The 26,651-nt window shown below is 39.1% G+C and overlaps 1 protein-coding gene across 2 annotated transcripts in view; it reads left to right on the forward strand.

Annotated features, from left to right (window-relative positions):
- The window catches only part of Fgd6 (FYVE, RhoGEF and PH domain containing 6), a 113,464-nt gene that overhangs the window by 35,872 nt on the left and 50,941 nt on the right, over positions 1-26,651 (forward strand). Inside the window, exons 3-5 of one of the 2 annotated variants that reach the window (XM_048803733.1) lie at positions 5,265-5,418; positions 18,895-18,962; positions 19,062-19,092. In XM_048803733.1, coding sequence (XP_048659690.1) covers positions 5,265-5,418; positions 18,895-18,962; positions 19,062-19,092 — 253 coding nt within the window. The remainder of the gene's footprint in view (positions 1-5,264; positions 5,419-18,894; positions 18,963-19,061; positions 19,093-26,651) is intronic. The other variant, XM_048803738.1, reaches the window with a different exon arrangement.

The raw sequence follows: 26,651 nt of genomic DNA on the forward strand, positions 1-26,651 counted from the left end.
CTCTGTATTATCTCTTGGCTTCTATGTTCTGTCACACAGGCTCTGCACATATTTGACATAATTACGCAAGATCCTTTGTGTGGAAAACCTAAAGACAGAACATGAATATATGATTCCTGTTCTATTAGAGGATGAAATGGTCACGTATGCTTATTTCACAAGTTGTATCATGTTCCCTAAAAGAATTAGAGCAATGCCTTCCTCATTTTTAGGGGTCATTCCCGAGAAAATCATTTGAATGGAGAATGGAGAAAATTCGAGAAATTCTGTGTAATTGCAAGGAGGACTCGAAAAGGAGAATAAGAAAGGTGCTTAAATTGAAGTTTTCTATTGACTTGATGCATGGTTTCACCATGACACTGGAATCTATAGTTTTATAAGGAAATGAAAGTAATAGAGTATAAAGGTTTTGGGTGAAACTAAATAGGAATAATGGTCTGTGAAAATTGTGAACCAAATTTATGCTATTAGCATATTATCATAACTAATTATTATATATTTTATTTAAAAAATATTTTGCTAAGTTTTCCATGTCATGTCCATCCTTTGGGTCTTTGATAGTTTTTTTCACTCATTCTGTGATGAATTTGAAAGCAGCCAAAGGAAACACATAATCACAAAATCACAATGAGACAGCATTGGAAATGAATTGTAACAACATCCTGAGGACTAGTGGGTTCTGTTCAGTTTGGGCCAGCAGTAGACGGCAGAGGAAGAGGAAGACCACAGAAATTCAGATTTACACGTTGTAATTTGGAAATGAAAGAAACTTCTGAAGGTGAGGGTATTGGAATGAATTTCTTTTGAACTTCAAATGTGGAGGAATTATATACAGTGTTCTTCGGTTAAGGGATTTAGAGTCAAATCAGGGCCAAACAAGGTAACTTAAAAATGTCCGTAACAGAGCTGATAGTGCTTTGGGATCTTTCTTCAGTTAACTTGGCTTCCTTCCCTTCTGGCTGCTGTCCTTGTTCTTCTCCCTCTAACCCTTGCTGGGATTTTCAATTTAGTGGAGGTTCACAAGGACGTTTTTGTGATGAACCCTGGCAACCCTTAGGCCTGGCTCAACACCATGCAGGTTTTATGTTCCTAAAAACTCCTAGAGGAAATTGGCTAAATATTTTTTCAAAAGACAATTCTGTCTCAGACAGAACTGTTATGAGACATGTTACCTGAAAAAGAAATCTGGTGTACTTCCAATGGAGGTTGTTCTGTTTCAATATAGAAAACCTAGAAAAAAATCAAGCATATGATTTTTAAAAAGTGATGGCATTGAGTATTTCTCACTCCAACTGTATAGATCTTGACATGTGGAACTGAAGGACAGAGCCTATCAGGAGGAATGATGTCTCTGGCTTTTTTTAATTTTCTAGACACTGGGCTCCCTTCAGAAGCATATTTGAGTTAGGGAGGATGGTCTGGGCAAATAGAGCTGGGCCTTTGTTCTAGTTTCTGTTGCGTCTCACTTTCCTTGTACTTCCAACTATCAAATCGTGAACTAACTAGGCAGGAAGATGTGGAGGAAGCACTATGTCCTGTTACTTTAACTCACCAAGCAGACAGTTTTGGGGTGTTATTTCCGTGACATTGGGAAGGAAATAAAAAGAATAAAAGAAGTGCCCTAGCTACATGAGTGGTATCAGTAAAGAATCCGTGTTTCTAGAACTGGGTGCAGTGATGCACACCTGTAATCCCAGCAACTCGGGAGACTGAGGCAGGAGGATTGCAAATTAAAGACCAGCCTCATCAATTTAGCAAGATCTTAAGCAACTTAGTGAGACCCTAAGTCTCAAGATTTAAAAATAAAAAGGGGCTAGGGATGTGGCTCAGTGGTAAAGCACCCCAGATTAAATTCCTAGTACCCTCCAAAAAGAAAAAGTAATCTGTGTTTCTTTATCAGAAGTCTAAAATTTTAATCTAGGTTGATTCAAAACTTTAAACAATTATGTAAGGAAACAATTTAATTGTTTTAGAAATGAATATATAAATGTGGATCCTAGATGCCATCTTTCCTGGATTTGCTGGTAAACCCTTTTATTTTTTTTCCTTTAAAACTAGGTAGGTTCCTGTTCCTATTTGTTTCAGTTGCTGTCACTTATTCTGCTAGTGACGTGTATTTGAAGCCTGCAAGTCTTCCATACGTTTTTTCCTTACATCCATCCCTTCATCTCTATTCCCCTAATATAGCCACTCTGATTCAGGGCACCTGCACTACTGAGAAGTGGGGAGAAATCCTTGGGGACCTGTTGTATTTCAGGCAGTCTGCTAGGGATTCTGGTAAGAAACACAATTTCCTGATCCTTAGGAGTTTGCATTTTAATGAGGAAAACAATATGTCATCAGTGGAATGAGATGGAATAGGATTCAGAAGAGACAGTGGGCCAACTTGGGATACACAGAGGGAGTCAGGGAAGCTTTTCAGCAGGGAAAAAATTTGGAGAACTAAAAGTCTGCTGCTATTTCATGGCATTATGGTTTTTAAAAATTATTAATTAATATATTTTCTGCATTATAGTTACATAATACTTTCTTCCTGTCACTTCATTTCCCATTAAGTATTGATATTTTGTTATATTCAGACAAAAGCACATTTCCAGTCTTTTGCAATAAATATCACAAAATAATAGATATTTGCATAACAATTCTTTACAGTAAAAAAGCTTAACAGACTTTTGTCTTAAAAATAGTCGAAATTCAACTTTGTGATTTATACATAAAATACATGAAAAGCATCGAAAAACACAAAAACATTGGACTCACCCAGCTGTTATATGGATGCACCCTGCATCCAGCCATCTCCTTGATCTTAAATGTTAACTCTTGTACTTTAATCCCTTTTGTATCCCTAATGGATGTGATAGCTGTCTTAATAGTAGCCTTCAAAATGTGTGAAGAAGAAAAACCTTTCAGCTTTCTAGACAAAATAAATCTGATTTCTTCACAGTGCCACAGCCCTGTTCTAATTCTCCAAAATTCTTATGCCATGGCATCCATAACAGTCCACAGATGTGCTGATTGTAAAGCCTTTAGAGCATAACTTCTCAACTGTCACCTGAGTTTTGTTGTAACAGATTCTGATTCAGTAGGTTGGAGTAGGGGCTGAGATTTTGCATTTTTAAGAAGCTTGTAGGTGATGCTGATGCTGCTCAGAAATCAAACATATGTTGACAGGGTTTTAGGAGATGTAAAGAGATAAGAAATTAAGATGAAGACAAGTGGGGCTGGGGTGTGGTAAGTGGTAGAAAACTTCCCTGTATGCATAAGGCCCTGGGTTCAAGCCCTAGCACTGGAAAAACAAACAAGTAAAGGTATGATTTCTTCTGTCTGTGTGGATGGACTTTATAGCCTATATTTTGTTAACTATTTATTTATTTATGTGCTGGGGATTGAAGGCAGGGGCACTCTACTGATGAGCCACACCCCCAGGTCCCCACCCTTTTTGGTACTGAGGATTGGCCAGGGGCACTCTACCACTGAGCCATATCCCAAGCCCATTTTTGTATTTTATTTAGTGACAGGGTTTCACTGAGTTGCTTTGCACCTTGCTTTTGCTGAGGGTGGCTTTGAACTTGTGGTCCTCCTGTCTCAGCCTCCCAAACTGCTGGGATTAGGTGTGTGCCACTGTGCCCAGCCCCTTCTGATTTTAATTTATTTATTTATTTTATTTTAATTTTTGTTTAATTTTTTTTTTTTTTAANCTCCTGCCTCAGCCTTCCAGGTAGCTGGGATTACAGGCATGAGCCACTGTGCCCAGTAACACTCATTTATTCTTTCCAATCTAAATCAACAGCTAACAACCAGGCTGGGTTGGCTCTTATCCCTGCACCCAGAGACAGTGAATCTTGCCAGTGATTTGACTGGAAAGCTTCTGCTCTTTACCCCACCCCCAGGGTGTGAGTCTTCTCCAAGTCACGGAAAGGTATGATAAGGTGTGTACTCACCTAGGAATAAGAGTCCCTGAGGCCCCGGCCACTGAGTAATAGGAAATCCCATGCTGGATGGTGGAAGGCATTCATTTTGGCCTTCTGCCAGCATCCAACCACCTGGGCTGCAGGGATGGTTTCTGACCAAATCTGTATCCTACAATGTGTAATCTGGAAATGGCAAAAGCTTTATCTTTAGCTTTTAAGATTCCTGTTAGAAACTCTCATAATTTGAAGCCTTGGCAGTTGAGTGACCTGCCCGTGACCTGCTGAAAGAGCCCGCCAGAGTGGAATGCAAGTGTCTTTATTCTGCTGGAGTGCTTCCCCCTGTGGTTTTCTTTGGATCTTTTACTGGCCCCATCTATAGTCTTCTGTTCTGCAGATATTCCTGTAGACTGACAGCAAAAAAGGTCTTTCTGAAGGCAATTTTTTTTTTTTCTGAATCTTGACAGCCAACACTGGAAAGAACTATTTCCATCATCTTCCTGGGGAACTTTCCGGTGGAATTCCCCCTACAGTTTGGATTGCAGCCCTGGCTGTTGATTCATGAGGTCTGTCTCAGTACAGACTGGGAAACCTTGATATCAGGCTGGCAAGGGGGACTTGGTAAATGGCCAACAGTGGTTTTCAGACTTTGGCCTGAATCAGCATCACCTGGAAGGTTTGTTAAAATGCAATTTGCTGGGTCCTGCATCTCTAGGGTTTCTGATTCAGCAGGTCTAGAGTGGAGCCTGAGAATTTGTAGCATTTCCCTATTCCTGCCCATGTCTTGTGATGTGCATACAAACCAGCGAGAACCAGGACGGTGGGCACTTGTTCACAGTAGCACATACATTGCTGATTATTTATTATTACTATTATTATTATTTGCTCCCAGCCCGCATAGATTTGGTACTTGGTTTTGTTGTTGTTAAACACTGAGGCCCAAGGAGGCAGTTAGGCTTCTGGTGAACCTGTGCACCCAGTGCCCTTTGTGGTAAGCCAGCCGACCCCTGTGGGGCTTGTTGGTTTATAATGGGAGGAAAGGCCTGATCTTCTAGGGGAAAGACGAATGGAAGCACAGGATGGTGACAACTGGGAAACTTGCTTCCCATCCACCTCCCTGTCATCAAAACAATATTAAATTGGTGTTGAATTAAATTTTAAGCCCAACATGAATATGAATGCATTTGACAGCCAAGTCAGGGAAAGGGAAGGGGCCCAATCTGACCATTTCCATCCCTCAGAACCAACCCGTTAGATATGTGCTTTGCTCACATCACAAGGATTAGGTGATTGATTTTGGTTTGGTTTTGCCAGCACTTGTTACTAAAGGTGACTGAATCATACTTTCTATTGAAGCAGTTCTGGAACATCCCAGGAGGAACAGGATGATTTCGACCTTGGTCTTGGTGACCTACCCTCTGATGAGGAGGAAGTCATTGACAGTTCTGATGAAGATGATGTCAGCTCTGAATCCAGCAAAGGAGAGCCTGAACTACTGGAGGATAAACAGGTGTGTTTTGGTGATTAATTGTTTCTACTTATGTGCTTTCTGGCTGTCACCGTGCTTGGAATAATGTTTGTCAGCACGATAGGCACAAAAACCCTAGTGAGCTTTCTTAAATCTTTTACAACATTTGTCAAGTTTAAACTTAATTCCTGTTCTAATGTAGCACCTAAAATGTCATCATGTTTCCAAATAAAGACTTAGTGATTTTTGAGAAATTGTTTTTACTAATGTCTTTTAGCTTTTTTTTTTTGATAATAAAAACCCCTGTTTGGATTGCTCCTGGTACTGCTACCAGTTCTTAGATTTCTTGAAGGAAAGGAATTATATGCGTTTCAAACTCAAACACATCTTTTTAGGGATAGACTAAAGATCGCTGTTCCGGTACAGTCATCATTTGCTTTGAAATCATCCAATATGTGTGTATGTTTGGGAGGAACATGGCATATATGAAGATTGTCTGTGTGTTGGTCATTGTTTAAAATGTGTCATGGGGAAATTAATTATAATGCCTCCAGTTTGACATGAATATTTATTTTACATTTCTTTCAATAAAGACATTTTGAAAGGGAGAAAATTAGTACAGTAGCAATATCCCCATGATATACTGCAAGGTTACAGAAAGATGGAATCTGAAAGAATCCTCACAGTAAGTCAAGCCATGCAGAAAGTCTGCGTCACCTAACTCCTGTGCCATAATTAATCGATCTGCTATGCTTCCTGTTGAACATTTTTTTCTGTGTTTAAATTCACTTCCACCTTTAATGAATGGCACAAGTGCAGTTATCTGAATCTGAGTCCCAGAGTTTACCAGCTGCAAACTGGGTAACTGAAGGCTGATTTTTTTAACTTCTTTAGCTTAAAGATGCCACTTTGTAGATGAAAAATAGGTTAGTACTTATAGAATTATAAGGATTAATCAAGTTGATATATGAAAAACTGTAGAACCCTGTCCAGTACGCAGTAAGAACTTGTCAATCAATGATTTATTGCTAATGAGACTTCATTTCTATGCTCTCAAGTATTGATCATGGTGTTGGGAGTCACCACTAGAAATTATTTAGGTGAATGAATTTTGTAAAACTCCTAAGACAGATGCATGACTGATCCAAGGATTCACCACATCCCACAGCAGTCTGTGGGTTTTGTTTTGACTGTCAAGTAATGATTCCTGTGCCTTGACAGTATTGGTCATGCATTAATTTGAAAACTCATTTTTCATGTTGGCATGTTGGTGCCTCTTGGACGGGATTCTACAGACCTGTGTAGAATACTCACCATGTTCCCAGTGCCACTGGTATTAACTAGAAATAAGCTGTGCTTACCATCCATGCTTTTGTAGTACACATCCAAGAAGAATTTCAGGGTTACAGCCAATGCAGGGAACAAAACAGAGGTACATGCCAGAAACTGAGGAGGCTGCTTTGGAGAAAGCATCTGAGAAACTGATATTTGTTTGAAATTTAAATGACTGAATAAAGCCAGAGCCTGTGACAAATTTGAGGAAGAGCATTCAAACAGTCTTCTCTAAGGGTCATAATTAAATCAACTTTTACTCTCCTTAATAAGCAACCTCATGTTCTTTCACTTCCTAACAAATACCTATTGTTTTGTTCTTTTCATTCCTCTTGCTTGAGCCTTTTTCCAGTTCCTCCACATACTTGAAGTAGTGACCAAAATTGTTTTCCACGTCTACAGGGGACGGTGCTGATACATGGTGTGAAGGAGGAGTAATTGCTAACCTTGTTGTATCTGCCTCTTCACAGCCGCCTGTCCTAACACTGTCTGGTTGACTCAGTCATTCTGTGGTCATGGAGACTCCCAGAGTTCCTTCCTTTGTATTAGTGCCTGCCTTTCATTTCCCTTCCTGTATTTATTTTATTGTTTTATATTCTTAGTTGTGCCGCAGTGCAATATCCCTGTTAAAAGTGGATCTGTCTCTTAGTTAATCATGTAACATTTTCACCTGATGCCAGGGATAATAGTTTTCCTCCTTTAGAAGTTTATATTAAAATATAATTATTGGTTTATATTAAAACAAACGAACAAGATCTTAAACATCACAAATCAAGCTTTATGTAACCTTACCAATAAATACATATTGTTTGCCTTCTCTTTAATGTAAATAAGAAATTTGTTTATATATAAGGTACTATTGTGTTTTAATAGAAATTTTGAAAGTTACTATCCTAAGACCTATGTTTCAGCCTCGATTCTGCCACTTACTAGCTGAATGACTTTGGTTAAATAGTTTTTAAAAATCAGTTTGTTTATACCAGTCTCTCTATCCATGTGAATTTCAGGTGACTGAACAAAAAAAGTTATGTCACACAAAAAAAGTTGAAAAAAATCAGGATGTTAGCTGGGGGTGTGGTGGTGCACGCCAATAATCCCAGCTGCTCAGGAGGCTGAAGCAGGTGGCTTGCAAGTTCAAAGTCAGCCTCAGCAATTTAGCAAGATCTTGAGCAACTCGGGAGACCCTGTCTCAAAATATAAAATAAAAAGGGCTGGGGATGTGACTCAGTGGTTAAGCACCGCTGGGTTCAATCCTTAGTACCCCCCCCACCAAAAAAAAACAGGATGTCGACAAATAGTAATGGAGTTACCAGTTTTCTATCTGCAAAGGGATGAAGTTGGACCTCTTCCTTTCACTATATACAGAATTAACTCAAAATGGAGCATAGAACTAAATGTCAGGACTCAAACTATAAAACCACCAGAAGAAGAAAAAGAAAAAGAAGTAAAAACAATAGTGAAACCCTTAGAAGAAAATGCAGGAGGAGTAAGTAACTCTTTGGGTTAGACACAGGTTGTTAAAATGTAAATGATGATCACAAGCGATGAGAAGAAAATAGATAAACTGGACTTCATCAAAATTAAAAACTTTATACTGCAAACAGTACCATTAGGAAAGTAAAAAGAAAACACACAAAGTAGGAGAAAATATTAGCAAATCATCTCTCTGATCAAGGACTTCTAAGCAGACTACATAAAGAACTATTACAACTCAACAGTAAAAAAATAACTCAGGCCCAAAGATCTGAATAGACAAAAGAAAATATACAAATGACCAATGAGCCTGTGAAAGAATGCTCAACATCATTAGTGTTCAAAGAAATGCAAAGGAAGACCTTAGTCAGGTGCTACTTCACCCACTAGGGTGGCTGTAATAAAAATGATGGACAATAACAATGCTGATGAAGATGTAGAACAAGCCGGAGCGGTCGCACACACCTGTAATTCTAGCAGCTCAGGAGGCTGAAGCAGGAGAATCCCGAGTTCAAAGCCAGACTCAGCAACTGTGAGGCACTAAGCAACTCAGTGAGACCCTGTCTCTAAATAAAATACAAAATAGGGCTGGGGATGTGGTTCAGTGGTCAAGTGCTCCTCAGTTCCATTCCTGGTACCCTGCCCCCCCCCCAAAAAAAAAGGTGTAGAGCAATTATAATCTTCAGATGCTACTGATGAGAATGTAAAATGATACCACTGCTTCACAAAATAGTCTGGCAGTTCCTCAAAAGCTTAAATATGGAGTTATCTTATGGCCCAGTAATTCCCATCGTAGGTGTCTACCCAAAAGAAGTGAAAACATGTGTCCCACAAAACATTCCTGTATAGGAATGTTCAGATCATCATTATTCATAATAGCCAAGAAGTGGAGAGAATGCAAACTGAAAAACAGATGAACTAAATGTGATGTATCCTTAAAATGGAATATTATTCTACCCTCAAAAGGAATGGGAGGTATTATAGTTTTGGTCTGAAATGTCCCCCAAAGACTTGGTCCCAGCTGGTAGAGCTGTTGGGCCATGGTGGAAACTTGGAAGGTAGGGCTTAACTAGAGGAAGAAAGTCACTGAGGGTGTGTCCTTGAAGGGTGTAGCTTGTCCTCTGCCCCTTCCCCCCATCTCTGCTTCCTGGCCCATGAGCTGAGCAACTCTGTTCCTCTATGAGCTCCCTGCCATGGTGTTCTGCCTCACCACAGGCCCAAAGCAGTGGGCTGAACTTAGACACCTCTGGACCCATGAGCCAAAATAAATCTTTCCTTCTTTTAAGTTGTTTATCTCAGAAAGGCTAACAAATGGAGTGAATGGTAAGGGGCATAGTTTCTATTTTGCATGAGAAAGTAAGAAAATTAGATTATGGTGATATTTACACAACCCTGAATGGATTAAGAACTATTCAGCTGTTTAAAGGAATGAAAATACATGTTATGGTATGTAAATCATATCTAAATAAAGCTCTTGAAGAATAAAGGAAGTCCCACTAAAGGAAACACAATAATGCTAAGAGGAAGACTATCACACAGTCATGCATATCGTATAATACCATGCAGCAGCCAAGGATGGCCACAGATTTGGCTTTCCAGAGACTCCAGTAGAAAAGGTGATATCAATATGCAAAAGAAAAACCAGTTCTTTGGAGTAGGAGCATAGGAAGAGGAGTTTCTTTATGCTTTCTCTGATCCTTTGTTTCTCTTTTAGTAAAATGAGCTAACACTGTTCTTAGAGTTGCTCTGAGGTTCAACAGCTTCAGGGTAATAGCACTTGGAAAGTCAAGAAAGTTTATGCATGTTTAAACGTGTAATTTATTTCTGTGATTGCATTTGGAATAGGTTGTCCTAGGTTCTTAGGTTCCCTGTGATTAAAGTACCTCAAACCAGGTGACTTAAAACAACAAAAACTTGTGGTCTCGCAGTTCTGGGGGCTAGAAGTTAGGAATCAAGATTGGCAGACTCATGCTCCTCTGAAACCTGCAGGGGAGGATCTCTCCTTGCCTCCTCTGGCTTCTAGTGGTTTGCCTGCAATTCTCGAAATTCCTTGCCTTGTAGCTGCAGACTTCCTGCTCTGCCTGTGCCATCACGTGGTATTGCCACTCCAGTGTCTCTACACTGAGCCTTTTTTTCTTAAAGGACAGCAGTCATATTGGATGTCAGTATGACCTCACTCTGCCTTATCTGCAATGACCCTATTTCCGAATACATTGGGACCTCTTAAGGAGACAGAGTTCAAACTATTTCAGGTGGCATATATCCTGGACGTATAACCAGTGTGTGTGTCAGTGCTAATCACTGATGTATGTCTAGATGCCAATAATATTTTCCTCATGAAAGTGCCCAAATCTGTAAGAGGAAAAAAGAAAGGGTAGTAACTATTGTGCCCTTATTTGTCTTTTGTGAAGAAAAAGCAAGTAGGAATTCAAAAAGTTACTCTCCTTAATGGTAAAAATGGTACCACACAAGAAATGGAAATTAGGGGCTGGGGTTGTAGCTCAGCAGGAGAGTGCTCACCTAGGATGTGGGAAAGATCTGGGTCCAAACCTCAGCACCACATAAAAATAAATAAATAAAATAAAGCTATTAAAAAAAAAGAAAGAAATGGAAATTAGCATTCTCCCACTCCTGTGTGTGTCATTGCTTGTCCCTGTGCTGTGGCTGCACATCATAACACTCTATTATAAACATCTGACCCATGTCCTGTTTGTTTCCCATGAAGAAAAAGAGTTTTAGATAGGTTAAGTAATTTGCCTTAGAATGCCCTGAATTGGGGTTTTTGACCCAAATCTATCTCTATTAACAAATTGGTACATCATTCTCAGAAAGCTCAATGGGACATGTTTGGATTGGTAAGTTAGTCAGCTTCTCATCACTGTGACAAAATGTCTGAGAAAAACAATTTAAAGAAGGAAATATTTATTTTAGCATAGGGGTTCAGAGGTTTTAGTCCAGGGTTGGTAGCTCCATTGCTTTGGGCCCAAGGTGGGGCCGAGAGCATCATTGTGGAAGAGCATGGTGGAGGAGAGCTGCTCAGCTCATGGCAGCTGGGAACCAGAGAGGAAGCACAGAAGCGTTCAGGGTCAAAATATGCCCTTCTAGGGCATTCCCCCCATGACCACGTCCTCCGAGACCCCACTTCCACAGTTTTCAGCACTTCCTAATAATGCCATCAAATTATGAATCCCTCATTGGAGTAATCCCTCCATGATGTCAGAGCCCTCATGATCCAATCACTTCCCCCCAAATCCCCACCTTTGAACATTGCTGCATTGGGAACCAAGCCTTTAACACATGAGCCTTTGGGGGACTCTTATATCCAAATTATAACAGGTGCGGCAATGAGCCATGCTGTTCTCTGTTGTCTCTTTTTCCAAATTTTCTTAGTTTTATATTTTTTGTTGTTTCCTTTCAGCACTTAATAAATGTTTGTTTAAAAATTGAGGTGGCCAGGCATGGTGATGCACACAACTCAGGAGGCTGAGGCGGGAGGATCACAAGTTCGAGGCCAGCCTCATTAACTTAGTGAGGCCTTCTCTCAAATTAAAACATAAAAAGGGCTGGGGATGTGTCTCAGTGATAAAGTGCTCAATCACTTTATCAATCTCCAGTACTGAAGGGGAAAAAATGAGGGATTTATTCTGCTTCTTCATGGTTAGAATATTCACCCTTTTCATTCTGCTTGTTTCCTCGTCCTTTTCCAAATCATCTTTGTGAAATAGCTTGTGATGTATTCCCTGGTGAATAGAAGGGTGAGAACTGAAGAGAGCATTGTCCTTTAGATATTGGTCATGATTCACCTCATCTTTGGGATAACTTAAGGAACAAGAGATGCTGTCAGGTAGGTCTGGAGGTTAACATTGTTTCATTTTATTAAATCTCTTGAGTAGGATAGAAAAAGGCCTTTTAATAATTCTGTTAAAGAGTAGTGGATACATTTTATGAAGCAACATAGTGAACAAATATGAAAAGAGAAGAACATAGTTGAGAACTTACCAAGTTGGGCCATTACTGAGATCTGAGCATACAACTGGATTTCACATCAAAGGTTCTGCTCTGGAATGTGTTTGATTTGCTTTATGACCCTGACAAAGTAATTTCATTTGTTTGTGTCTCATGTTGCAACTTCCACAGCAGTGTATTTCTGGAAGATGCTGTTATTTAACAGGCAGTCTGCTTTGAAATGTGATACCATTTAAGTGAGAATTTTGATTAACCAAAAATTTGAGATGCCAAACTTGGCCTTTCTTGAGGTTTACAGAGAGGTGTGTTTTTCATCATTGTTCGAGTTGGAGAGAATCTGTCACTTGTTTTTACAAGTTGGAGGTACTCTAGAAACTTCACATTTTCTTTTGACTTTTAATTATCTCGGACTTTTTGTGTTCTTTGAAAAGGATTGTAATCCATTGATTCATTTTCTAATAATCATCTTTCTTTATTTAGCTTGGTACTTTTCCTAGTTTAAGAGGCAAAATAGATACTTGAATAAATAGACTTCCATTATTCTGAAATTGGAAAAGTCCTAATCATCTAGTGCAGCATGCTACTCCTTTAAGGACAGAAGTTTTTAGTTTATTTAAATTTGCATTTTTATATTAGGCAGTATATAGTAAAAACAATGTCCTGGTCTTCGATTCCGAGAAGGTGGCAGCCACCCTTGTTCACATTTATTTAAGCCTGAATTTTAACCATGCAGAAGCTCAGGGGCTGAGCTATCTGCAGGTACCAGGGTGAGTAAGGTCATAGACTAGAGGGAATTGGGACATTTCAGGAAATAAACACAATCCACCGAGTAAAGTCCTGTATATACTCTGTGAACAAGAGAGTGATCTTTTCCTTTGGGGGGTGGCAGGAAGAGAATATCAAGGCAGCCCTCAAAGAGAAGACCTTTGGGTGTTATTTTAAAGGATGCACTGGAACATAACAGGCAGAAATGCTTAGGGAGAAGGATCACCTTGACGTGGCCGGAAGTCAAAACCAAAAGAAAGGTACAAGTGAAGGAGACAGACAGGTAAGGGCAGAGCACACTGGAGTCACAAGGTGGTTGATTCCAGTTTGGCTGGAGTTGAGTACACAATGGGGAGGAGTAGGAGAGAGCAGCCAGGGATGGCGGATGCATTGTGAGGTGCCTCACTTACATGGCAAAGGGAAGTTTGGTCTTGGTTACCCATATGTGACAGGGGGCTGCGATGAGTTCAATAACTAGCATTATTGTATTTGCATTTTAGGATATTTTCCTTGTGGTGATATAGAGCATAGATGGCAGAGCAGTTAGTCTGTAGCCAAGTAAACCAGACAGGCTACTGTGATAGCACAAGCAAGACAAGGAGGCAGGGTTGAAGGACAGTGCTGTCGTTTGAATCCCCAAAGGCCCATGTGGTAAAGACTTGGTTGCCTGGCTGTGGCACTGTTGGGAGGTGGTGGGATCTTTCAAAGGTGAGGTCTGGTGGAAGGAAGGTAGGTCATTGGGTGCCTGCCCTTCAAGGGACTTTTGGGACCCTGGCCCCTTCCTGTCTTTCTCTCTGTGCTTCCTGGCTGCCATGAGCTAAGCAGCTCCTCTGCTACATGCTCCTGTCATGTTGCCACGGACCCAAAGCAACACCAAGTGACCATGGATCCAAACTGCGGAGACCATGACCATTTCCTCCAAGTTTTTTATCTCAGGTATTTTGCCACATGATGGAAATCTAACAGTGGGAAAAAAAAAAAAAAAGAAATATTCAGAAGGATGAATTGACAGGCCTTGTCAACTCTGGTGTGAATGCTAAAAGATGGCTCTGAGGCAAGAAAGAAGAGTTCAGGCCAGGTGTGGCGGTACCTGTAATCCCAGTCACTCAGGAGGCTGAGGCAGGAGGATCAAAAGTTCAAAGCCAGCCTCCACAATTTAGCAATACCCTATCTCTACGTAAAGAAGGCTAGGGATGCTAGGGATGTAGCTCAGTGGTAAAGTGGCCCTGGGTTCCCCAGTATCCCCCCCTACAAAAAAAAAGAAAAGAAAGAAGAGTTCATGTTTCTGGTTTTAATCCATGGGTATGTACAGTAGCTAGAATAGGAAAGTCTAAACTCTTCTATCTGAAGATTCCATATTTAAGTCTTCTGAAATAAACTGATAATGGACAGATCAGCAACAAGAAAAGCATGCAAATTTGTTAGTGGTCCTATAGGAGCCACACAAAATATGATATACAGAGGGCCAGATAATTGAAACTTCAACACCCTCCTCATAGGGGAAAATGAAATTGGAGGAGGGCAGGATATTACTGTGAACAAAGGTGGTCTTATAATGCAGATACAGTCTCTCAGGTAGAAGTTCTCAGAAGAATAGAGGGAAGTATAAATATATATGGAGACCTTTTACTATACTCTGTGGGTTAGCTTTTTCCAATTAATGAGATTTTAAGGAGGAAATTCAAGACAATTGTATTTCTTTTTTTTTAATATTTATTTTTTAGTTGTACGTGGACACAATATCTTAATTTTATTTTTATGTGGTGCTGGGGATGGAACCCAGTGCCTCAAGCATGGTGGGCCAGCACTCTACCTCTGAGGCACAACCCCCCCACCAGGCAATTGTATTTCTTTTGGAAGAACTTTCTTTAGTTAGTTAAGTAAACTTCAGTGAGAACCCCTCCCTGTGCTTGAGGGTGGATAGAAACAAGAAAAGGTTAGAGAGACCTTGAGTCTAAGGCTGCTTCATAGGCCTCCAGTTTCCTATAATTCAAAGTGGTCAGCATGTCAAAGCATCATGCTTTGGGGTCTTGTTTTATGAGCCTTAACACTAGGAAGCAAGTTTGATGGATTGTTTAAAAAAAATGATTGAAGTTCATTAGATGCTTTACCGTTTGTGAAGCCTTTCCTGATTTCATACCCGTCTGGTTATGATCTTTCTTTCCTTCAAGATGTCAGGTTCATAGTTGGCCTTGTATATCATTAATTTACATATTTACTCTTATTTGCTTCTTGAAGGCTCTGTCTTTAATTCCTGCTTTTCACACACACACACTGTTATTTTTTTTAATATTTATTTTTTAGTTTTGGGTGGACACAATATCTTTGTTTTATGTGGTGCTGAGGATTGAATCCAGTGCCTCACGCATGCTAGGTGAGCGCTTTACCTCTGAGCCACAACCCCAGCCCCCACTAACACACACTTTTATGTTCCATCTCTGACCTATAGATTTCCAAGACAGGTGCCTGGGAATCTGAAATTTAAGCGTAGATGGTGATCCTAATGATTGGTCATGTCAGGCTTAGCCATATAACAGTGAATCAGCTGGTGGGGAGCTGTTTTAATCACCTTGCTATCAAATGTTAGCAAATCAATTACTAACTTCAGATTTTGCATTGACAGCATAAAGTAGTACAGACTCCTCTTTCTTGGAAATGACCTCAGAATAACAAGGAAGATAAGAAGTACAAACTCTGTTCTCAGTGATATCAGGTGACAGCAGAAAGCGTGAATCAAAGAGTATAAGCAAGGGCTACCATGCCCCTCTGCAATGTGTAAAGGTTCTACTATTTCCACAACCTTGCCAACACCTTTTATTTATTTATTTTTTTAAATATAGCTATTCTATGGGTGTGAAGCTGGTTTTAACTTACATTTCCCTATTAAGTAATTATGTCAGGCAACTTTTCATATATTTGTTGGCCATTTTTATGTCTTTGCTGAAATCCTGTTCCTCCCCCCCGCTCTTGGTACTGGGGATTGAACCTAGGGGCACTTTACCACTGAGCCACATCCTCATCCTTTTTATTTTTTATTATGAGACAGGGTCTCACTAAGTTGCTTAGGGCTTCAGTAAGTTGCTGAGGCTGCTTTTGAACTTGTGATCCTCCAACATCAGCCTCCCAGTTCACTGAGATTACAGATGTGCACCATTACACCCAGCTCTCCTTAATGTACTTCTAATTCTAAAAGTTATACCGTATTTTATAAGCATTAAACTTTCTAGCTACAGATGATACTGATAAACCCATTATAATATAAAAGCAATGATTTGCTAAATATTTTTCCAAAATAATAGTGATCCAAGTATGTGTATGGTATGTATGTGTATGCAATTGTGGTTATTAAAGCATGATTGATACGTGATCTATAAGATCAGATTGCACTTAAGATGACTTCCCCAGGGATGTTAGCTATATAGTTTCTCTCTATATATACGTGGGTGTATGGTCTGTGTGGTGTGTATGGTGCTAGGGATTGAATCAAGGGTCTTGCACATGCTAGCCAAGTGTTCCACCACTGAGCTGCATCCCTGGCTCTTTTTAAAAGGGTGTTCTTGCTAAGTTGCTCAGGCTGGCCATGAGTTTGTTATCCTCCTGCCTTAGCCTCTAAAGTAGCTAGGATTATAGGCCTGTGCCACTACACCCAGCTCTCTCCCTCTTTTTTTTTTAAGCATAGTTTAAAAGGTGAATGAATGGAGTTGAGTCTTAATGCAACCTATTAGTCTCAATCATTCAACACCTTATCTTAGAAGAGAGGAATGATAACAGGGAGAGAGTTCAACCTTCATTTAATTATCCCTTTAACAATAAATGTGAGAGCTAAGGTCAAGCCAGGAGCAAGGCAGATATCCTAGGCAAGGACTAGGTTGTTCTACACTTTGACTAGTAATTGATTGTCCTTTAAAGATTATTTTCACAATTAACCGTATTTACATTCTGACAGAAAGGTCAGGGTTTCTTGTTATTGTGTGTAAACTCTTCTGTAATAAAGTATGAAAACTTAGAAGGAACAAATACACACAGTCATTGCAAGATTGGTGGTCACTTCTGGAGAAAGAGAAGAGAACTTTAATGTTATAATTAACAATTTGTTTCATTAAAAAATTTTTATGCAGCTGGGTGTGGTGGTACATGCCTGTATCCCAGAGGCTTGGGAGGCTGAGACAGGAGAATTGAGAATTCAAAGCCAGCCTCAGCAACTTCAAGGTACTAAGCAACTCAGTGAGACCCTGTCTCTACATAAAGTACAAAATAGGGCTTGGGGTATAGTTCAGTGCTCGAGTACCCGCGTTCAATTCCTGGTACAAAAAAAAAAAAATTATGCAAATACTGCAGAGTATTTGGATTTGTTAAATCTTGCTAGGGGAATGGGAATGTGGGTTTATGTTCAGCAGTGAATGTTTGTGAGGCTATGACAAGGTCACTCATAGATATTGAAGGGAAATTCAATGTGTAATACAATAATTCTTCGGTTAGATATTGGGAAATTTGGGATCTTTTCCCAATTCTTTTGCATGTGTTTGTGTACAGTTTGCTGTGCTGGGGATCAAACCCAGGGCCTCAAAATTCTCGGCCACTGAGCTAATCCCCATGTCCCCTCTAGTTCTTCTAAAATCAACTTTGGACCTTGGCTAATCCCTATTTTAAGTGGGTCTTCTTGGTCTTCTGCTATTGGTTGGGTTTTCTTTCATTCAGCAATCATAATTTTCACCTTTAGCTATCTAAAATGTCATAATTGCTTATTCTTAGTCTTATTTGTCCTTCACTGAGGAACTGCATATTCAGATCTTTCACAGAAACAGAAATGAAGGAGCTGGAGTTTTGGCTCAGTGGTAGAACGCTTGCCTGGCATGTGTGAGGCACTGGGTTCAATTCTCAGCACTGTATATAAATAAATGAACAAAATAAAGGAATCTCTTTAAATAAAAACAAAAACAGAAATGAAGAGAGACTTATATCCTTTTCTCTAATTCCCTGGAGCCAAAGCCAGCTCTATCAATGTTTAAACTAAAAACAACAAAATACTAAGATCTATTTCTGAGACATCTGTATTATTATTTATTTCAAACCTGCACATTTTTTGTCCCTCTAGGGCATTCTGTTTACATACAAAGAAGTAAAAAAAAAAAAAATTTCATTTCAGCTATTCTGCCTTTGACTCTTTGGGATTGGCTTATTTCACTTAGCTTGATATTCTCCAGTTCCATCCATATGCCAGCAAATGCCAGAATTCCATGATGGAATAATATTCCATCATGTGTATGTACCACATTTTTTAAATTCATTCATCTGTTGAAGGTTGAGTCCTGGAATTTGAGATCAGCCTGGACAACATGGTACACCTCATCTTAGAAAGAACAAAGCAGAATTTTATTTCTGATCTTTAGAGTAAAATGGCCTTGACTCTAACAGCATATATCTAAGAGGGATTTTAAGGAAATTAAGAGATCCTGTGGCTACAGTGTGATTAGTGTTTGGTATGAGGAGCCCTATTCAGATCGTACTTCAGTTTCTCAGTTAGAAGGACTTAGGGTGAAGCTTTTTATGCATTCCTATTGGATATTTCATTAATAATTATGTGGCTACTTACATGTACCTGAAGGACTCATATAATAGCTATAAGGGTCCTTTCTGTTGCAGAATGTGACTTTTCCATTTTGAAACCTTGATGGCTTTGCTGCACCAAGGCCCTGTGGTTCCCCAGTATAGTCCATCAATCCCATTACCCACAGCTCTCAGTTACTTCTGTGTCAGGGAGTACCTCTCATCTAATGCTCCACGTTGGCCTTTGAGATGTTCTATATCAGTGTGAACCATATGTTAGTAGGACACTTGTAAGATCAGAACTGAAATTCATTCCTGACTGCTAATAGCTGACCTCCTTTATCCTTTCATGAGTTCATGATCTTTTCTGAGATCAGGCGTGTTTAGGGTGATATGGCCTACACTCATGCTCTCTTAATGAACTCTTATCCACAGGATGAAGATGCTGGGATCAAAAGTAAAGTTCATCATATTGCCAAGGAGATCATGAGCTCAGAGAAAGTGTAGGTATCTAGTTTACAATTCAGAAGACTGTTGTTTTCTTTATTGGCTCATGTAAAACATTTTTTCATTGCTGTCTTTTGTTTTGTTTTGTTTTGCAGATTTGTGGATGTGTTAAAACTTCTGCATATTGTAAGTATCTGCTAGTATTTTCAACTCTAAGACTTTACCCCTTTCCTACCCCAAAAAGTTTTCAGCATAACTAACTTAAATGAATTAAATGCATATGTTTTCTAATACCTGGTTATGTCTTTAAATTCACACATATATGTAAAAATAGGCATTTTCTAAAACATATGTATCTTGTGTATTTGTAGATAAATGCAGACGATTTCTAAAAAAATAAAGCCTTTATTTTCGTATCTCCAAAGTCTTCAATCTTTCTATCTTCATAATAAAGAAGCTTCTTTTGTTTCATCCTTCCTTCTTTCCTTCCTTCCTACTTTCATTCCTATTTTCCTTTTGTGGTGCTGGAGATCAAACCCAGGGCCTCATACATGATAAGCACTCTATTGTAGCACTGAGCTGCATCCCCAGCCCTCATACCAAAATTGAGTTTTCTTTTTTTTAAAAATTTTTTTTTAAATTTTTATTGTTGGTTGTTCAAAACATTACATAGTTCTTGATATATCATATTTCACACTTTGATTCAAGTGGGTTATGAACTCCCATTTTTACCCCGTATACAAATTGCAGAATCACATCAGTTACACATCCATTGATTTACATATTGCCATACTAGTGTCTGTTGTATTCTGCTGCCTTTCCTATCCTCTACTATCCCCTCTCCCCTCCCCTCCCCTCCCCTCTTCTCTATCTACCCCCTCTACTGTCATTCATTTCTCCCCCTTGTATTATNCTGTTTAATGTTAATCTTCTTCTCCTGCTCTTCGTCCCTACTCTGATCTTAGTTACTCTCCTTATATCGAAGAAGACATTTGGCATTTGTTTTTTAGGGATTGGCTAGCTTCACTTAGCATAATCTGCTCTAATGCCATCCATTTCCCTGCAAATTCTATGATTTTGTCATTTTTTAATGCAGAGTAATACTCCATTGTGTATAAATGCCACATTTTTCTTATCCATTCGTCTATTGAAGGGCATCTAGGTTGGTTCCACAGTCTTGCTATTGTGAATTGTGCTTCTGTGAACATCGATGTAGCAGTGTCCCTGTAGCATGCTCTTTTTAGGTCTTTAGGGAATAGACCGAGAAGGGGAATAGCTGGGTCAAATGGTGGTTCCATTCCCAGCTTTCCAAGAAATCTCCATACTGCTTTCCAAATTGGGCCAAGGACCTGAACAGACACTTCTCAGAGGAGGACATACAATCAAAATTGAGTTTTCAAAGTGATAATATATCTCCTTGGACATTTGCAGAAGTCACCTGCTGTTAGTAGAATTTTGCATTAGCAGTGTAGAAAGAATGTTCTCTTTGTTGTTCAAAACTGTTTTTCTCTTAGCTGAATAGCTTGTAAGAACAGACACTTGGAATAACATTTTTACAGCTAACTTTTTAAAGTTCTATTTTCAATTTTTTACTTGTCAACTCTTAACAGACCTGTTGGGAAACAATTATATGCTTCTGACCACATATTCCTTTTTCTCATGCATTCCTTTGTACTTGCAAGTTTTTACAAGTTTCACTATGCATTTGCAGTTAAAGTGCTTTTAGCGTTACTTTATTCCAATTATGTTTCAGTAAAATATTAAGACTTAACAATAAGAAAGGGCTAAAGTAGAGGAAACAATGAAACAGAATTTGAAGTGGAGTTTTACTTAATGTGATGTAATTATTATCATCATAAATTAAACTTAATAGCTGAGAAAAGAAGTTTCACAAAATATATACCCATTATGTCCCTGCAGTGAGTATAATTGTTTTCATTTTTCTTTAATTCCCATGGTATTGGGAATTAAAACCTAGGTCTTGCACATGCTAGGCAAGTACTCTACTTCTGAACTGCATTCTAGTCCTTTTTGTTTTTAATTTTGAGATAGGATCTTGCTAAGTTGCATAGGCTGGCCTTGAACTTGCTGTATTCCTGCCTCAGCCTCATGAGAAGCTAGAATTACAGGCATATGCCAACACACCTGGCTTCATTTTTCCTCTTAACAAATACAGATGAACATGAAAAAGGGATTGCATGATTGCTATTATCTAAATGATTCCCCTTCACTGTTTGCTTGGTCCATTGGAAACATACAGGCCTAATTCCTGAATGAAGAATTTCTGGCTTTGGGAACATTTTCTAAAAATTTCCTTCACATTGCTAATTCGTTTCAAGAAATAATTCCACATGAATAGTTTCTCCCATTAGCTGTTGACTATATTGGTAAAGTTTTGTGGTTTTTTTTTTGTAATTTATTTTAAAAACAAGTAAACACAGTATTTTATTGCCCAAACATATTGTTTGAGTTTCAAGTTAAATGAACATTTGCTGCTGTGCCCCAAATATTCCCACTGAAACTTAGACGTCTAATGTAATGAAATAAAATAATATGTGGTTTTTTGTTTGTTTGGTTGGTTGGTTTACTTGTTTGGGTTTTTGTTGTGTTGTTGTTTGTTATGTTATTTGCTTTGTGGTATTGGGGATTGAATCCAGGAGTGCTGTACCATTGCATTACATTCCCAGTCCTTTTTATTTTATTTTATTTTTTTGGAGGGTGGTACCAGGGATTGAACTCAGGAGTATTCAACCACTGAGCCACATCCCCAGCCCAGTTTTGTATTGTTTTAAAAATATTTTTTAGTTGTTGATGGACTTTTATTTTATTTATTTGTATGTGGTGCTGAGAATTGAACCCAGTGCCTCACGCAAGTGAGTTACCACTGAGCCACAACCCCAGTCCCCCCAGTTTTGTATTTTATTAGAGACAGGGTCTCACTGAGTTGTTTAGTGCCTTGCTGTTACTGAGGCTGGCTTTGAACTCAACTATCTTCCTGACTCAGCTTCTCGAGCCACTGAGATTACTCTTTTTATTTTTTTATTTTGGGACTCACTAAATTGCTGAGGCTGGCCTTGAACTTGTGATCCTCCTGCCTCAGCTTCCCAAATTGCTGGAAAATCCATAGGTATGCATCACCATATCCAAGTAAATAATATGAATAAAAAATAATTTGAAAGAGAACAATCAGACTTGGGGGTCCTGTAGACAACAATGGTCTGGTTAAGTTATACTTAAGTAGTACTAGTAATAAGCCATCTTTGTGCCGCTAATTTTTTTAAGTGGAGAGATTCATCCCAATGAAAATTTAAGAAACTTTCAATAAAATCCATGGAGTAGACAGGTGCAGTGGTGCATGCCTATAATTGTAGGTGCTCAAAAGGCTGAGGCAGGTGAATCTCAAGTTCAAGACCAGCCGGGGCAACTTAGCGATACCTTGTCTGAAAATAAAATAATAAGGACTGGACATGTAGCTTAGTGGTACACATCAGTTGCTTATCATGTGCAAGGCCATGGGTTCAGTCCCTTGTATCACAAAACAAAACAAAACAAAATTTAAAAATAAAATCTTAGAGCTGGAGTCAAGGTCACCTGAACATTCTGATTCCTAATACTAAATAGTCTGTATCTTTTATTTGTTTTTAAGTGCATTATAAAATGAATAGAAGGCTTCCTCATTTCCCATGTTTGTCCCATCTTAAAATCTTCATCCTGTTCTACTAGATGCACCCTGTTTCGAGTCTTGGGAACCATTTAATTATCATTTACTGTTGAGTTGTAATGACGTAGCTATCTAACCTCACTCCTGAGCAGCTTTGTTCTTGTGAGGACGGCCCTTCACTGATGAAGTTTCATAGTCAAGAGCGCCTTTGTCTTGCTGCAGAGGCTCCTTTCCCATGTTGGTTTGGTATTTCCCTCTTTCTATGTGCCTCTTGTTTCAGAGCTTCCAAGGCCTTGTGGATCTTAAATGAGGTTCATGTGATCATTGAAACTGTCAAATCTTTTAATTCAATAAATGACCTCTATTGAAGGCCCTCTATGTACCTTGTGTAGTACATTGTATAACTATGTTACACAAATTATCTGTCTTAATCCTCATACCAAATGGGTGTTGTTTCCAGGTTTTAAGTGAGGAGCATAAGCTAGCTGTCAAAAGAAAGCCTCTACTAAATGTGAAAGCCAGGCTTTGAAGTCTGATCTGTCTGACTTCTTGCCTTTTGTGATTGTGTAGAAATTGATTAAAAATTGTTTCTTGAAATTTCGACCATGCTATATAGGATGTGGTGTCTCCTGAGGCATTTTAGCTTGCTTTTAGATTTCTTTCAGTTGCCTAGGAAATGAGAGAAATGCTAGTCTTTCATCTTCTAAAGATGGTAATGAAGCTAGACCTTTGTTACTTAGGATACAGTACGATCTTTACTTACTAATCTTATTTAAAGGAGATTGGAAACTTGAGATGAAGGGTTGGTTTCAGTCATGTTTTATACAGTTTTGCCTTGATGATTCCGCATGATATTAGCAGGTCTGTGCATAAGGAACAGAGGAATAATTTCATTGTGAAAATATTTTTCATTTTAAAAACAAAGTCAAAAATTGTCAAGATGGGGACTGCCCCTTTGTAGTTTTACTTCATGTTTTCTCACTCATTACTGCATATTTATCATGACTCTTAGACCTCAATAGCTGCTTTGCTCTTATGTAACATGAAGTGGTTCTTTATGATTTTTACTTACAGAGCTTCCTGTTCGTATGTCCATGTGGTCTTTGTAATCCACTGCGTCATGATAGTGGTTAAGTAATGCCTGGAGGTCAGGAATCCTACTGGGGACAGCTGGTGATTAAGTCTCTCTTCTGTGGCTCTGGAGATATAAAATCTGACCCCATGAACAAAGCCATCTGTTTTGTGCTTCATTGCCTAGGATATTCATACTTGATTTTATTTGCATTGATTTTTCCCTGGGTCTTCCCCAAGTGATGAGAGCTGTCAAGGCTAGTACGTTAATATCTTAAAGGAATTAAAGATCCATTTAAAGTTATTCTGGTTCTTATTTATATGTTTTTGGGAAATTATTAAGAATATTAAGATATGCTTAGGTCCATTTTTATCTCTATAAATTCCACTTGAACAAGCAATTTGGTTAGTGGAACCAAAAACTAAGAGTGGTTAAATTTTGCAGAGACTATGGTGGATTTTATATTAGAAAGTCTGAAGCAGAGTGAGTTAGTTGATACCAGTAATCTCTACAGCTTGCCTAACATTTTCACACCCTACTTCCCCCCAGCCCTTTATTTTCATTACCCATTTTTCCTATAGTGGAAAAGTCAACTCTGAATCTAATTTTCGAACTGCTCATTCTGCCATCTTGCATCCCCATGGATGTCTCCGAGGTGTTGGTGAATTTAGATTCTTCTAGTCCAAAATAGCTTTGCCTCTGGCTCTTAAGTGTCATCACACTTTCCCAAATTATCCTGGCTGTTAACATTTAGAAAAATAACCAGACATATGTTGTAATCATCCTTTTTAGAAAAAAATAGGATGTTACCTCCTTCCAGTGGCACCAGTTTTGGCAATGGCTGAAGTTCATGACGAGCTGAGAAATTAAGAAGTCTGTGTGTAGTTCCTGTGTGATGAGTTACATCTGGCAGTGGGGCAGAGTGCACTACTTTCAGAGGATGGTGGCCCAAGAAGTGAGGGAGTGAGATTGGGGTCATCGCTGCTTTGTGTAATTATGGAGGTCATAAATTCCAAGTTGGAGGCCTTGGTATGTGAATTATATTGGCCCAGAGGAAGGAATGCTCTTTTTTTTTTTTGGTACTAGGGATCGAACCCAGGAATCACATATGCTAAGCATGTATGTACTCTACTACTGAACTACACCCCAGCCACAGTGCTCTTTTCTGTTTTCAGAAAGGCACCAAGAAATCCACTGATACCCTCAGGAGAAAAAAATTATCCAATAAGACTTGTTAAAGCATGGTAAGGCCAGTTTCCTCCAGAATTATCACTGTAGTCATAGGGACCATTGCAGTGGGATTTTGTAGTGGCAGAGAAAGCGTGGGCTTAACCCCTAACACAGCATGGAAAAGTGGGAGTTTGTAGCCAAGGAGCGTAGTGGGAATCAGTGAATGGAAAATGACCAACAGGGAACCTCAGCATTAAGGGTGCTCTATCTAACAAAGCCAGCTTAGCAGGATTCTTGCTGAAGATTGGCCAACGTGATCACATATCACCTGAGGGATGATGGCAGATGAGGAGCAGGGCCAGATACCATGGGCTGAAGATTTTTACTAAAGATGGATTTGACAGGGAAAGTACACAGAGAAAAGGTTCAGGAACCTGATTACTTTGGTCAAGCATAGAGTCTTTGTCAAGTGCTGCTTAGAATATGTAACTTTCTAGGCCTTATGGATATATACTCTCTAAATTCTTATAGTCTTTATTAAATGTTGGTCTTTTGCTCTTTAAAGTATTAAATTTTCTATTTTATTCTGACATATTACTCATAATTAAAAAAAAAAAAAAAGACTTCATGGAGCCAGGCATGGTAGCACATACTTATAATCCACTTACTCAGGAGGCTGAGTCAGAGGATCTCAGGTTCAAGGCCAGCCTCAGCAATTTAGTGAGGCCCTAAGCAACTTAGTGTGGCCTTGTCTCTAAATAAACAAGCAGAAAGGGCTGGAGATGTCGTTCAGTGGTTAAACATCCCTCTGTTAAATCCCCAGTACCAAACGAAAACAACAACAAAAACCCACAATGGTACAGTTCTTTCTGAGATGCCTACAAACATCTAGGAATGCTGGGGAAAGCAGAGTTTTGCATGGTATGTGTCAAGGGCCTCTCACTGGTCAGCCCACTTTGGATATGGCTGGTCTCTGTTAAATGTGTCTTAAATAAACGAGATTCCTTTTTGGCAGAGGTGACAGACATGGAATGCAGAGTCGGGCAGAAGCTGTGTCAAACTGAGTCCTTAAGTTACTTAGCAGCTAACATCTACTGTCCTTGTCATGGCTGAGGAAATACTTTCCAACTGGAAAACAAAAGCTATCATGCTGCCAAGTGACAAACATAGACATCCCTTCTTCTACCAGAAGAAAGGGCAGTGTTCACTGCTTTGCTGAGCAAGGAGCTCTTGTGTCTAAATTATACCAATTGCTAACCTGGTTTAAAAAAAAAAAAAAGCAACACTGAAGAAGATGTCTGGGTTTTTAATATATTCACAACTTGGGCAGAATTATTTGTTATTGTATTCTACGGGTCTGCCTGAGAGCAGACAATCTAATGACTCTCAAAAGTGTTAAGTAGCTCTATTTTCTCCTAGTAATTGGGAGTGATGATTGAAACAAGCTGTTGGGAGGTGGAATTTGGCCAATAGCCACTGGGTTCCTGGAGATGTTTTGTGTGGATTTTCTGGATTGGAGCTGATGCAAGTTATAAATTCTTGTTTTAAATTATACAAGTTAGTTCTTTTAATTTGGTTAGTTCTTTTGGTTTATAGCTGCTTCCTTTGGGCCAGTGTGACAATAAAACCAATAAAGATGATCTCTGGTATTGAGTCCTAAGTGAGGGAGGTTTAGCACTTGTTAAATATAGGTTTGATGGGCTGGGGATGTGGCTCAAGCGGTAGCGCGCTCACCTGGCATGCGTGCGGCCCAGGTTCGATCCTCAGCACCACATACAAACAAAGATGTTGTGTCCGCCGAAAACTGAAAAATAAATATTAAAAAAATTCTCTCTCTCTTAA

The sequence above is a fragment of the Marmota marmota genome, unplaced genomic scaffold (genome assembly GCF_001458135.2).
Source record: "Marmota marmota marmota unplaced genomic scaffold, marMar, whole genome shotgun sequence".
Classification (NCBI taxonomy): Eukaryota; Metazoa; Chordata; class Mammalia; order Rodentia; family Sciuridae; genus Marmota; species Marmota marmota.